The sequence below is a fragment of the Anomaloglossus baeobatrachus genome, chromosome 5 (assembly GCF_048569485.1).
Source record: "Anomaloglossus baeobatrachus isolate aAnoBae1 chromosome 5, aAnoBae1.hap1, whole genome shotgun sequence".
Lineage (NCBI taxonomy): Eukaryota > Metazoa > Chordata > Amphibia > Anura > Aromobatidae > Anomaloglossus > Anomaloglossus baeobatrachus.
Genome location: NC_134357.1, coordinates 424,742,419 through 424,755,433, shown reverse-complemented (window position 1 = coordinate 424,755,433; position 13,015 = coordinate 424,742,419). Strand labels below are relative to the sequence as shown.

Here is a 13,015-nt window from a genome sequence, read left to right as displayed (position 1 = left end):
GGTCGGCCAACCGTGGGCACTACCAGACCGACCAGACTTGCTATCTCAAGGGCCGTTTTTCCATCTGAATTCTGCGGCCCTCAACCTGACTGTGTGGCCATTGAGTCCTGGATCCTAGCGTCTTCAGGGTTATCTCAAGAGGTCATTGCCACTATGAGACAGGCTAGGAAACCAACGTCCGCCAAGATCTACCACAGGACGTGGAGGATATTCTTATCCTGGTGCTCTGATCAGGGTTTTACTCCCTGGCCATTTGCCTTGCCCACTTTTCTTTCCTTCCTTCAATCGGGATTGGAAAAGGGTTTGTCGCTTGGCTCCCTTAAGGGACAAGTCTCAGCGCTCTCTGTGTTTTTTCAGAAGCGCCTAGCCAGACTTCCACAGGTACGCACGTTCCTGCAGGGGGTTTGTCACATCGTCCCTCCTTACAAGCGTCCGTTAGAACCCTGGGATCTGAACAGGGTGCTGATGGTTCTTCAGAAACCACCGTTCGAGCCAATGAGGGATATCTCTCTCTCACGCCTTTCGCAGAAGGTGGTTTTTCTAGTAGCAGTCACTTCACTTCGGAGAGTGTCTGAGCTAGCAGCGCTGTCATGCAAAGCCCCCTTCCTGGTGTTTCACCAGGACAAGGTGGTTCTGCGTCCGGTTCCGGAATTTCTCCCTAAGGTGGTATCCCCCTTTCATCTCAATCAGGATATCTCCTTACCCTCTTTTTGTCCTCATCCAGTTCACCAATGTGAAAAGGATTTGCACTTGTTAGATCTGGTGAGAGCACTCAGATTCTACATTTCTCGTACGGCGCCCCTGCGCCGCTCGGATGCACTCTTTGTCCTTGTCGCTGGCCAGCGTAAAGGGTCACAAGCTTCCAAATCTACCCTGGCTCGATGGATCAAGGAACCAATTCTCTAGGCTTATCGTTCCTCGGGGCTTCCGGTTCCCTCAGGGCTGAAGGCCCATTCTACCAGGGCCGTGGGAGCGTCCTGGGCTTTGCGGCACCAGGCTACGGCTCAGCAGGTGTGTCAGGCGGCTACCTGGTCGAGCCTGCACACTTTCACGAAACACTATCAGGTGCATACCTATGCTTCGGCAGATGCCAGCCTAGGTAGGCGAGTCCTTCAGGCGGCGGTTGCCCACCTGTAGGACGGAGCCGGTTGCGGCTCTATTATGAGGTATTATTTACCCACCCAGGGACTGCTTTTGGACGTCCCAATTGTCTGGGTCTCCCAATGGAGCGACAAAGAAGAAGGGAATTTTGTTTACTTACCGTAAATTCCTTTTCTTCTAGCTCCAATTGGGAGACCCAGCACCCGCCCCTGTTTTTTGTGTACGCATGTTGTTCATGTTGAATGGTTTCAGTTCTCCGATATTCCTTCGGATTGAATTTACTTTAAACCAATTTATAATTTTTTCCTCCTTCTTGCTTTTGCACCAAAACTGAGGAGCCCGTGAGCACGGGGGGTGTATAGGCAGAAGGGGAGGGGCTTTACACTTTTAGTGTAATACTTTGTGTGGCCTCCGGAGGCATAGCTATACACCCAATTGTCTGGGTCTCCCAATTGGAGCTAGAAGAAAAGGAATTTACGGTAAGTAAACAAAATTCCCTTCTTTGTCTGCAGCCATAGTGGTTATCAGCTGGTATATATAATTTAAAACATATGCTGATGTCTAATTGGAAGTGAAGCTGTAGGGAGAAAATGAAGTTATGTTCTTCCTGCAGCCGCTCACTTCCAAGCTCTCTGTAATCTCTCCCCCTGATCCTGGACACATGGTGGGAGTAATTTCAGTATGCTCACTGTAGTGGAAGCACTGACTTCCAAAAAACACTATTAATCTGCAGATATGGGGTTAATCTGTAGGGCAATAATAATCTGATGCTTTATGTCCGTCACACTAGGAGCCCCACTGCCAGGAGGAAACAAACTTTTGCTCCCGGCAGTTTTGGACTTTCAGTTATAGTAGCACGGCTTCAGTCACTGCTCTCTATGTAGTGAGCGGTGGCTTTAACCATGACCAGACACTGACTGCCAGCTCTGTACTGATACATTGCTGAGCTGGCTGTTAAGGTCCAGTCACACTAAGCAACTTACCAGCGATCCCAACAACGATAGGGATCGCTGGTAAGTTGCTAGGAGGTTGCTGGTGAGATGTCACACTGCGACGCTCCAGCGATCCCACCAGCAACCTGACCTGGCAGGGATCGCTGGAGCGTGGCTACACGAGTTGCTGGTGAGCTCACCAGCAACCAGTGACCAGCCCCCAGTCTCCTAGTTACAGCACACATCAGGTTAATTAACCCGATGTGTGCTGCAGCTAAATGTGCACAGAGCAGGGAGCAGCGCACACTGAGCGCTGGCTCCTTGCTCTCCTAGTTACAGCACACATCGGGTTAATTGCCTGATGTGTGCTGCAGCTATCTGTGCACAGAGCAGGAGCCGGCAGCACAGGCAGTGAGAGCGGAGGAGGCTGGTATCAAAGGTAAATATCGGGTAACCAAGGACAGGGCTTCTTGGTTACCCGATGTTTACATTAGTTACCAGCCTCAGCAGAAGCTGGCTCCCTGCTCACTGCACATTAGTTGTTGCTGTCTCGCTGTCACACACAGCGATCTGTGCATCACAGCAGGACAGCAACAACTAAAAAATGGCCCAGGACATTCAGCAACAACCAACGACCTCACAGCAGGGGCCAGGTTGTTGCTGGATGTCACACACAGCAACATCGCTAGCAACGTCACAAAAGTTGTTCGTTACCAGCGATGTTGCTAGCGATGTTGCTTAGTGTGACGTGGCCTTTACTGAGGCTCATGTGACAGAATCAGATCGATTATGCAAATTATAGTGTCAGCTTAGCGTGATCTGTTTCGGTCATTGCACGACAAGATGTAGAACCAAATTCATAAGTCTTCTCCATTTTGTGAGCCCTTGGAAGTCGGACTGCACTTAGATGTCTCAAATTGGTATGAGAAAAAAATACGCTGATTGGCACTGCCCTAGAGACCAACATTGGTCCAAGGGTTATCTGGTAAAACATTGGCTAGCCCTCATCCGAGTTATACGGTCATGTGAGTGCAGCCTCAATGTTAGGGCTTGGTTGCAGGCTACTGTGTGTTGGCTGAAACTGTACCGGCCGCGCCTCTTATGATAGCCGAAAGCTGCCGAGAGGAACAAACAGCATTTACTTCCAGCTGCAGGGTTTAGTGTGGCGGCCACACAGCGTCAGAATACCGTTAATCTGCAGATAAACCCCAAATATGCATGTTAATACCATTTTTTTTTTTTTTTTTTTTTTTTTTTACATGACCATTTCCTTTTAAAGATTTTGGTCCAAGGTGAGAACTTCACCCCTATGGATAGGATAAGTAATGAGTCTATGCTACTCCAAACTTTTACACTCTGCGACATCGCTAACGTCGGGGGCACGGTGTTTGTGATGCACATCTGACGTCGTTAGCGACATCGCAGCATGTGACAGCTAGGAGCGACGATCAACGATCGCAAAAATCGTTGATCGTTGACACGTCGCTCCTAATCATAATGTCGTTGGTGTTTCATTCCGCAGGTTGGTCGTCGTTCCTGCGGCACCATACATCGCTGTGTGTGACACTGTAGGAACGACAAACATCATCCTACCTGCGTCCACCGGAAAGGAGGAAGGAAGGAGGTGGGCGGCATGTTCCGGCTGCTCATCTCCTCCCCTCCTCTTCTATTTGGCGCCCATTTTGTGACGCTGCTATGACGCTGAACGCACCTCCCCCTTGAAGGAGGGATTGTTCGGCGGTCACAGTGATGTCGCTGAACAGGTATGTGCGTGTGACGCTGCCGATATTGTTCGCTATGGCAGCGATCACCACATGTCATGTCGCACGAATGACGGAGACGGGTGCTATCGCTCGCGACATCGCTAGCAATCGCTAGCGATGTCGCAGCATGTAAAGCACCCTTAAGTGTCTGCCAGAGGTAACTGTTATCTATCTACAGCAGTTCTATTGAATGTCAGTGGACCTACATCCCGCATACTCCACCTCGCTTCTTGTGATTAATGCAAACCCCTAAACTAGACACTTTACACCGTTCCTGTGTTAGTGTCAAGTTTAGGCTAACCTTTTATAATCAGCATAAGGTTGTTGGGCGCACACCTCTCATGCCCTATATTGGAATATACTGGTTGATGGTGAGAAGCTGGGGTGTAAGGGCCAGGTTATGGGGTCACACATTGTTCTGCTGGCTTTTTGGTAAACTAGTTAAAAGTTGAAGCCTGCTATAATACTCTCACTTGTTACAGGGGATGATGGGACAAGTAAGGATGCAGTGAGCACTGGGAAGCTGAACCAGGAGAACGAGCACATCTACAACCTCTGGTGCTCCGGACGCCTGTGTTGTGAAGGCATGCTGATACAACTGAAGGTATGATTATCTTGTAGAGCAGGGGTCGGGAACCTATGGCTCGCGAGCCAGATATGGCTCTTTTGATGGCCGTATCTGGCTCGCAGACAGGGCTCCTACCTGTCTATGGGAAGGATGCATGCACCGCGCTCCATCCGGCCGCGGTGCACTCACCCTGAAGATAAACAGCCGGCTCCGCTCTGTGACAGAGTCGCTGCGCTGTAACTATACTGTACTAGCTCTTATACAAGTGGCCGGCAGCACTTGGCTCCGCCCCCTCCAGCCACTTCCTACCTGTGACCTCGAGCTGACTGCCTGGCTCGTCATCTACTCTTCTGCAGTGTGTGGAGCCAGTGACTGCTGTGATTGTGGATGCATGTCATGTCGGCAGTTGCAGGATATGCAGACTCAGGTCAGAGATGAATATGTCAGGACTGGAGGCTGCAGACAGTGCGGTCTGAGTGGCAGACAGTGGCCGACACAGTCACAAAGTTTGTGACTTGCTGTGAGAACATCCTCTGCTGCCCCCCCCTCCCACTAGCTCTGGTCAGTGCCCCGATGTCGACCCTTAGCTTATTTAGTAATGTGCAGGCAGCCATGTGCTGGACAGGGTTAACAGTAAGCTATACAGAAAACTGCATCTGGCCCTTTTTGCGTTATATTATCTTTGTAAAGATTCGCCAAACTGCCAGGAACAGTTTGAAATCTGGATTCCAAATCTGGAATCTGTGCACAAGATGAAGATTTGGTTGCAGAAATTTCTGCACCAAGTCTGCATCTACTGCCAGGAGAAATGCTGCAGCAAAACCAAGGCTTTTTGCCACAATTTGATGCATTATATGTATTTTTGCTTGCATTTTGTTTTCATTACTTTTAATGGGGAAAACGTAGCAAAAACACAGAAAGAATTGACATGCTGCAGTTTTTTTTCTACAATACAAAGTGCAAGGAAAAGATCCTGAACATGTTTACAATACTTCAGGATTCTCATTTACCATATTTTTCGTTTTCTAAGATGCACTTTTTTCCCTCAAAACTGGCGGTAAAATGGGGGTGTATCTTAGAAAACAGATATGGCTTATGAAGGTGGCGATGGTCGAGCGGGCTCATAGGAGACAGGCTCACAGGACGCGCTCGGCGGTGTCGCAGTGGGCAGCATTAATCTGCGGGCAGGCGGGCTGCGAGGGTGTCTCGGCGGTGGGTGCATTGAGCTGACTGCCGACTCAATTGCATCACCCACGGTTCATGCGATGAGCTTCAAGAAAATGGCCGTGGAATCATATCTGCGCACGCGCCACCTCCGCGATCATTTTCTTGACGTCCATCTTGTCAAACCTGGGTGATTCAATGGAGCCGGCAGTCAGCTCAATGCACTTGCCACAGAGACACCCTGTGTTGTGACACCTCCGCAGACCCCCTGCCCACAGATCAATGGCGGCCTCTGCAACACCCCCGAGTGCATCCTGTGACTCTGCTCCACCACTACCGCCCTGGTAAGCCATACCCGGGGGATTCAAATGCACCCATGGCTACACCCCCGAGCCACAGCATTGCTGACCCTCCTGAGCAGCAGCACCCCCTCCTCCGAGCTCGCAGCATCACTCTTCCTCCTGTGACCTTCCTGAGCCGCTCCACCACCACCACCAGCGCCTCTCCCCCTGGTGAGCATTAGGATTAAAGGTAAGGTGTCACATTTTTTATTTTTGTATTAATAATAGTGATTATGAAATCAAGTATTTTTAATACAAAATTAAACTCACTGTTTATTTAGTTTTTATTTAATTCTAGTGTTACTGAAACACTGGGGGCTGCCATGCTGGATTTGGTGTTTGTAACAATAGTTACTCACCTCAACTCCTTTATGGCAGCGCCCTGTACCCGGACTGCGACCTGTACTTAATACAGGAAAGCTCCCTGCTGTGACCTGAACGCGCCGCCTGAGCTATCCAGATCACAACAGAGAGAGGAGATCGGTGCCATATTTGTGCAGCTCACAGCTTATGCTGTGCGCTGCACTTTCCCCCTGTCACCAGTTCGGCCTGTGTGAGTACCAGCGCCCTTCCCCCGCCGCTGCTGCTACCTTCACCAAACACAACCCCTGTCCCCCCCCCCCCCCCCCCCCCCGTGCCACGACCACTACCCACCCACCCCACTCTCCTTGCCTGGACTGATGTCATGCATCGCAAGTTCACAATGTAAGTTATTTATTTGATTTTTTTACTGCTAATTACCATTGTTTCAGTCCAGTTGTGGCTTTATACAGCAGGGAGGAGCATTCCTTGCTGTACTAAGTGAACATTGGAGCGATTGATCTGTCAATGGCCCTTTAAACATATTGTACGGCTCTCGCGGAATTATATTTCAAAATATGTGGCGTTTACGGCTCTCTTAGCCAAAAAGGTTCCTGACCCCTGTTGTAGAGATTATTCATTGAAAAGCGATTGTTGCGGCTCATTATGTCATCATTCCACATGCTAAATGATTATCAGTTGGTGCTACCATGGTCTTAGGTTTTATTAGCATTTTTAGCTACATGATGCCCCTTAACTTTTCAATCGGTGGGCAGACTGGGGTGATGAGAGCTGCTTCGGCTCTCTTCTTCAGGCGACAGCTTGGCAGCTCTAAAGAAGGCAGCCCTACCGAGGAGCATTGCTGAGAGCACATTATGGTGATATAGCACAGTGCTACTTAAAGAAGACCTTTCACCAAGTTTCTCATGGTTGAATTAGACACATGATGAAATAGTGGTTGCAGAGCAGTATAAAATGTTTTGGGTGTTTTTTTTTTTTTAATTTCGACTATCTGTTAGGCCCCCTTCACACGTCCGTGATACACGTGCGTGTTTGGTCCGTTTCCGTATATACCGGAGACACGGCCAAACGTGCACCAATGTTAATCTATGATTGTGGTCACACGTGCGTTATTTCATTATGTCCGTGTCTGCGTGTCCGTGATCCGTATGTGTTTGCGTTTTGCACGGATGCATGTCCGTTATCTGCACGGAGCACGCACACGTGGACACAATGAAAGTCTATGGGTATGTGCACACATGTTAGTAAACACGTATGCATCTACCTATAGTCCGTGTCCGTTTGGTGTTTTTATTTCTAGTGATGTCGGCTATTCTTTCTATTTCTGTGTATGTCGGTCAATCTCCCTGAGTCCGTCGGTCGGTCTCTCTGTCGGTCTCTCTGTCCCTCTCTCACAGTCTGTCGGTCAGTTTCCCCCCTCTCTCATACTTACCGTTCCCCGATCACCGCCGCGGCGCTGCACGGCATTCACACTGCTGCGGCGGCTTTTACTATTTTTCTATTTTAAAGTTTTATTGGTTTCAAAAAGAAAAGTAAACATACAGATAGATACATCGTCCAATATCAGTCGGTATTAGGTGTTATAGCATTGAAATAACATTAAAATAACATTGAAATAGAACTAGCCTTTACAGCAGGTCCAGGCCTGAGGCTCAACAATTGCACAACCTAGGGTAAGAAAAAAAAAAAAAAGGAAAACATTGGACAACGAGTCTTACCATAAACAAGAACTTATCAGATGGGCAGAGAGATGCACGGGGAAAGAGAAAAGTCAGAAGAGAAGAGACGGGTTTAGAATTAGAGTCAGTGAGTGGAGAGGTATAAAGAAAGACGTATGATGACCAGGACGGTGTATTCATCTGTTGAATCTAAAAGAGGAGGGTGAATGAATGTTCTCTAAGGGGTGGTACTTGCCAAGGAGTCTGAGCACCTGGAATCGATTAAAGCTAAGAACTTGGGGCCCGAGAGGAAGTCCTCCCACATGAGCCATTTAGAGGCGGTTTCCACTATCTGCCCCCTCGACTGGGCCATCACCAACTCCATGCGGTGTACCGAGTTCACCTCTGTCGCCCATTCCTCCACAGTCGGTGGAGAGGGGTCCTTCCAGTGTCGCGGGATCACTGTCTTGGCGGCCTGAAGGAGAGGGCCCAAGAGGGATTTTTTATATTTTTTTTCTGAGATTTTAAACATAAATAGCAAGACTGCCTCGGGGCGACTAGGGACTACGGTCGCCGTGACCTCTTGAATGGCCATCAAAACTTTGTTCCAAAAGGCCGTCAAGCTTGGACAGGACCACCATATATGGGTCATGGTGCTGCCCTGGGCCCCGCAACGCCAACATATATCCGGAACTTCGGGACACCACACATGAAGCGACGATGGGACCCTGTACCACCTGGTGAGGATCTTGTAGCATGTTTCCTGCATTCTAGTGGCTACCACGGACCTATGGGTCAGGCGGAAACAACGTTCCCACTGATCCCTAGGAAACGTCCTGTTGAGCTCTGCTTCCCACGCAGTACAGAAGCGGGGGAGTGAAATCTCCATCGCCTCTGTTAGGATCTTATAAATCCTTGAGGTGGCATGTCGAGTGTCCGGTGTTCCGGTACATATGCGCTCAAAGGGAGTTATAGGCGAGAGGTGCCCGGCGGCCTGTCCCAGTGTGGTTATGAAGTGTTTGAGTTGGGCATATTCAAAATGGAACCTCAGCCTGGGGTTCCCGGTTCCCACAATATCCGAGAGTGGGAGGAGAACTCCACCTGGGGCCACCTGGCCCAGTCTCAGGGGCCCCTGCTTAGTGCTGCCAAGAAATTTATTGGACGATGCACCTGGTAGAAAATCAGGGTTGTCCGTAAGTGGCATAAGGGGACCCCAGGGCTGGAGCAGGCGTTTGCTCAGTGGCAATGAGTGTACTGATTTCAATGTCTGTTTGGTGCTGTAGGACATTGCTATTTTATGTTTGGAGAGGCGTGGCCAGTTCCACGGCAGGGTTGGAACTGATAGGGAGCACATGTCGTGTGCCAGTCGAACCCAGAGTTTTGAATCGTGATTATGTAAAAGGTCCAGGACTCTGGTGTGGGCGGCCGCCAGGTAGTATCGCCTACAGCAGGGGAGCCCTGCTCCTCCCGCCCCTTTAGTTCTTGTCAGAACATTACTCCCAAGCCGGGGTCTCCTCTTAGTCCATACAAATTGGTTAAATAGGCGCTGTACCTTTGTCCAATAAGACGCTGGGATATGAACCGGAACCGTCTGAAGTAGGTAGAGCAGTCTAGGTAAGGCTGTCATCCTGAGGGCGCTGATCCTGCCAAACCACGAGAGAGTACCCCGACCCCAAGAGTCTAGGTCTCTCTCGAGCCTGGACAGGAAACCTAGGAAATTTAGTGAAAAAAGCCTGTCTATGTCAGATGGTATAATAATACCCAGGTATCCTATGCTACCATTGGGTGGCCATTTAAAGGGGAATTTTGGCTTCACAGCGTTTACGACGTCTTGGGGGAGGGATATATTCAGGGCTTCGGACTTATCAAAATTGATTTCTTTTTCGCTCCTAATTGGGAGACCCAGACAGTGGGTGTATAGCTACTGCCCTCTGGAGGCCGCACAAAGAACTACACTTAAAAGTGTAAGGCCCCTCCCCTTCTGGCTATACACCCTCCCGTAGGAGTACAGATTCCTCAGTTTTAGCTTTGTGCGCAAGGAGGTCAGACACGCACGCATAGCTCCATTGTTTTTAGTCAGCAGCAGCTGCTGACTATGTCGGATGGAAGAAAAGAGGGCCCATACAGGGCTCCCAGCATGCTCCCTTCTCACCCCACTGTATGTCGGAGGTGTTTGTAAGGTTGAGGTACCCATTGCGGGTACGGCGGCAGGAGCCCACATGCTGATTCCTTCCCCATCCCTTTTTACAGGGCTCTGGGTGAAGTGGGATTTACTGGTCTCCAGGCACTGAGACCGTGCTCCATCTACAGCCCCTGGAGAAGATGCTGGATGGAGCGGAGTACATCAGGGACATGGCCCTGCTTCCTCAAGGTACTCTGTGTCCCCGTGCAGGCGCTCACACCGCAGCATGCTGGGTGTTGTAGTGCGCCGGGGGACAGCAGCGCTACGGCGCTTGTGCCATGGCCTCATTCAGCTTCGCTGAAGCAGGCACACTTATAGGAATCGGTCGCGCCGGCCGCTGGGACTGCGGCGCGGCTGGCACTTGTGGTGCGCCGGGGACTTCAGCGCGGCCCGCGCTTTTACGGCGGCCGCGCTGATAACTCGAGTCCCCGGCTTTTGCGGCCTGCTTCCGTTCGTTCCCGCCCCCGGACCTGCCAGTCAGGAGAGGGGCGGGACGCTGGCCACGTCTAGGAATCGGTCACGCCGGCCGCTGGGACTGCGGCGCGGCTGGCACTTGTGGTGCGCCGGGGACTTCAGCGCGGCCCGCGCTTTTACGGCGGCCGCGCTGATAACTCGAGTCCCCGGCTTTTGCGGCCTGCTTCCGTTCGTTCCCGCCCCCAGACCTGCCAGTCAGGAGAGGGGCGGGACGCTGGCCAGTGCATCAGCGCCGAGGGCTGGAGTCGTTTTTACATACTCCAGCCCTCACAATCGGCACAGAGGGGACACTGTTTCCCGCACTTTTGTTTGGGAACTCCCACGGACCGCCCCTCTCCACAGACGCCGGCAGCCATTCCTGCTGACACGCTGCGCTGCAGAGGGGAGCCGGGGAGACCCAGACAAGGAATTCTGCAGCCTCTTACCCGCTATTCAGCGGGCGGTAAGCAGCCCTCAGGGCTCACCCCCTCTTGTGCCAGTAGTATTCTTAGTATTTTGTTTCTACAAATACTTTGTATTGCATAGCGCTGGTCGCCCTTTGGCTATAGACTCTCTCACATTGCAGAGAGCCAGCAGCATGTCGCCCGTAAAACGCAAGGGTGCCAAGGCGCAGACATTATATGCTTCCTGCACCGCATGTGGGACTTTTCTACCGGCAGGCTCCACGGACCCCCATTGTGTGCAGTGCTCGGCCCCTGCGGCGCTTGCACAGTCGGGACCTCTGCTGGACGTGACCCAGGGTGTACCACCTGTGAATGCTGTCCAGGTGACAGGAACTGAGTTTGCAGCTTTTGCTGACAGAATGTCTCTCACTATGTCACAAATTCTTGACACATTGCGAGCTAGGCCTGTACTTCAGGCCACGGACACTGTGCAATCATTGCCCCCTGGTCCCCCTCAGCTCCAAGCTCCGGGACGGGCATATACACCTCAGGGTGAAGACTCTGAGGGTATGTGCGCACGTTGCTTTTTACCTGCTTTTTACCTGCTTTTTTGCTGCTTTTTCTTCTGCGCTGTTTAATGCCAAAATGGATGTGTTCTTCTATTCAAGCAAAGTCTATGGGAATTTGGGTTTCTTGTTCACACTATGTTGTTCAAAATGCTGCCTTTTTGTGGCAGAACTTTGGTCAAAAACTCAGCTTTGCAGTGCAAAACCCAAATGGCAAAAACAATTGACATGTTGCTTCTTTGAAAAGCTGAGTTTTTGACCAAAGTTCTGCCTCAAAAAGGCAGCATTTTGAACAACATAGTGTGAACAAGAAACCCAAATTCCCATAGACTTTGCTTGAATAGAAGAACACATCCATTTTGGCATTAAACAGCGCAGAAGAAAAAGCAGCAAAAAAGCAGGTAAAAAGCAGGTAAAAAGCAACGTGCGCACATACCCTGACTCGGACGATGGCCCCGGGCAGCCTAAGCGGGCTCGCTATGACGGGCCTTCACATTCATCTCAATGGTCAGGATCCCAGCGAGATGAATCTATGGGTGATGAGGCGGACGTAACTGATCAGGATTCTGATCCTGGGACCGCTCTCAATCTAGATACACCAGATGGTGACGCCATAGTTAATGATCTTATATTTAACATCAATAAGATGTTAAATATTTCCCCACCAGCTCCTCTTGTGGAGGAGTCAGCTTCGCAGCACGAGAGAATCCATTTCAGATACCCTAAGCGTACTTTAAGCACTTTTCTGGACCACGCTGACTTTAGAGACGCAATCCAGAAACCCCACGCTTATCCTGAAAGGCGTTTTCCTAAACGGCTTAAAGATACACGCTATCCTTTTCCCCCTGAGGTGGTCAAGGGTTGGACCCAGTGTCCAAAAGTGGATCCTCCAATTTCCAGGCTTGCAGCTAGATCCTTGGTTGCAGTTGAAGATGGAGCGGCACTTAAAGATGCCACTGACAGGCAGATGGAGCTCTGGCTGAAATCCATCTATGAAGCGATTGGAGCGTCATTAGCGCCTTCTTTTGCAGCCGTATGGGCACTCCAAGCTATCTCAGCCGGGCTTGCGCGAGTTGACTCCGTCACACGTGCATTTGCCCCGCAGGTAGCACCATTGACCTCGCAAATGGCGGCATTCGCGTCGTACGCGATTAATGCTGTTCTTGACGCTACAAGCCGCACGGCAGTGGCGTCAGCCAACTCCGTTGTTTTGCGTAGGGCCCTGTGGTTGAGACATTGGAAAGCAGATTCTCATTCCAAGAAGTGCTTAACCAATTTGCCTTTTTCTCGTGACCGATTGTTTGGAGAGCGTTTGGATGAAATCATCAAACACTCCAAGGGTAAGGACTCATCCTTACCGCAACACAGACAAAACAGACCCCAACAGAGGAAGGGTCAGTCTGGTTATCGGTCCTTTCGAGGACCGGGCAGGTCCCAATTCGCCTCGTCAAAAAAGACTCAAAAAGACCAGAGACGCTCAGATTCTTGGAGGTCTCAGTCACGCCCAAAAAGGACAGCCGGAGGAACCGTTGCCAAGACGGCGTCCTCCTGACTTGCGGTCT

General features: G+C 50.6%; 1 protein-coding gene across 2 annotated transcripts in view; it reads left to right on the top strand.

Annotated features, from left to right (window-relative positions):
• CCDC47 (coiled-coil domain containing 47) overlaps positions 1-13,015 on the top strand; it is a 96,624-nt gene that overhangs the window by 21,461 nt on the left and 62,148 nt on the right. For both annotated transcript variants that reach the window (XM_075350323.1, XM_075350324.1), the window contains exon 5: positions 4,279-4,400. In XM_075350323.1, the coding sequence (XP_075206438.1) occupies positions 4,279-4,400 (122 nt within the window). The remainder of the gene's footprint in view (positions 1-4,278; positions 4,401-13,015) is intronic.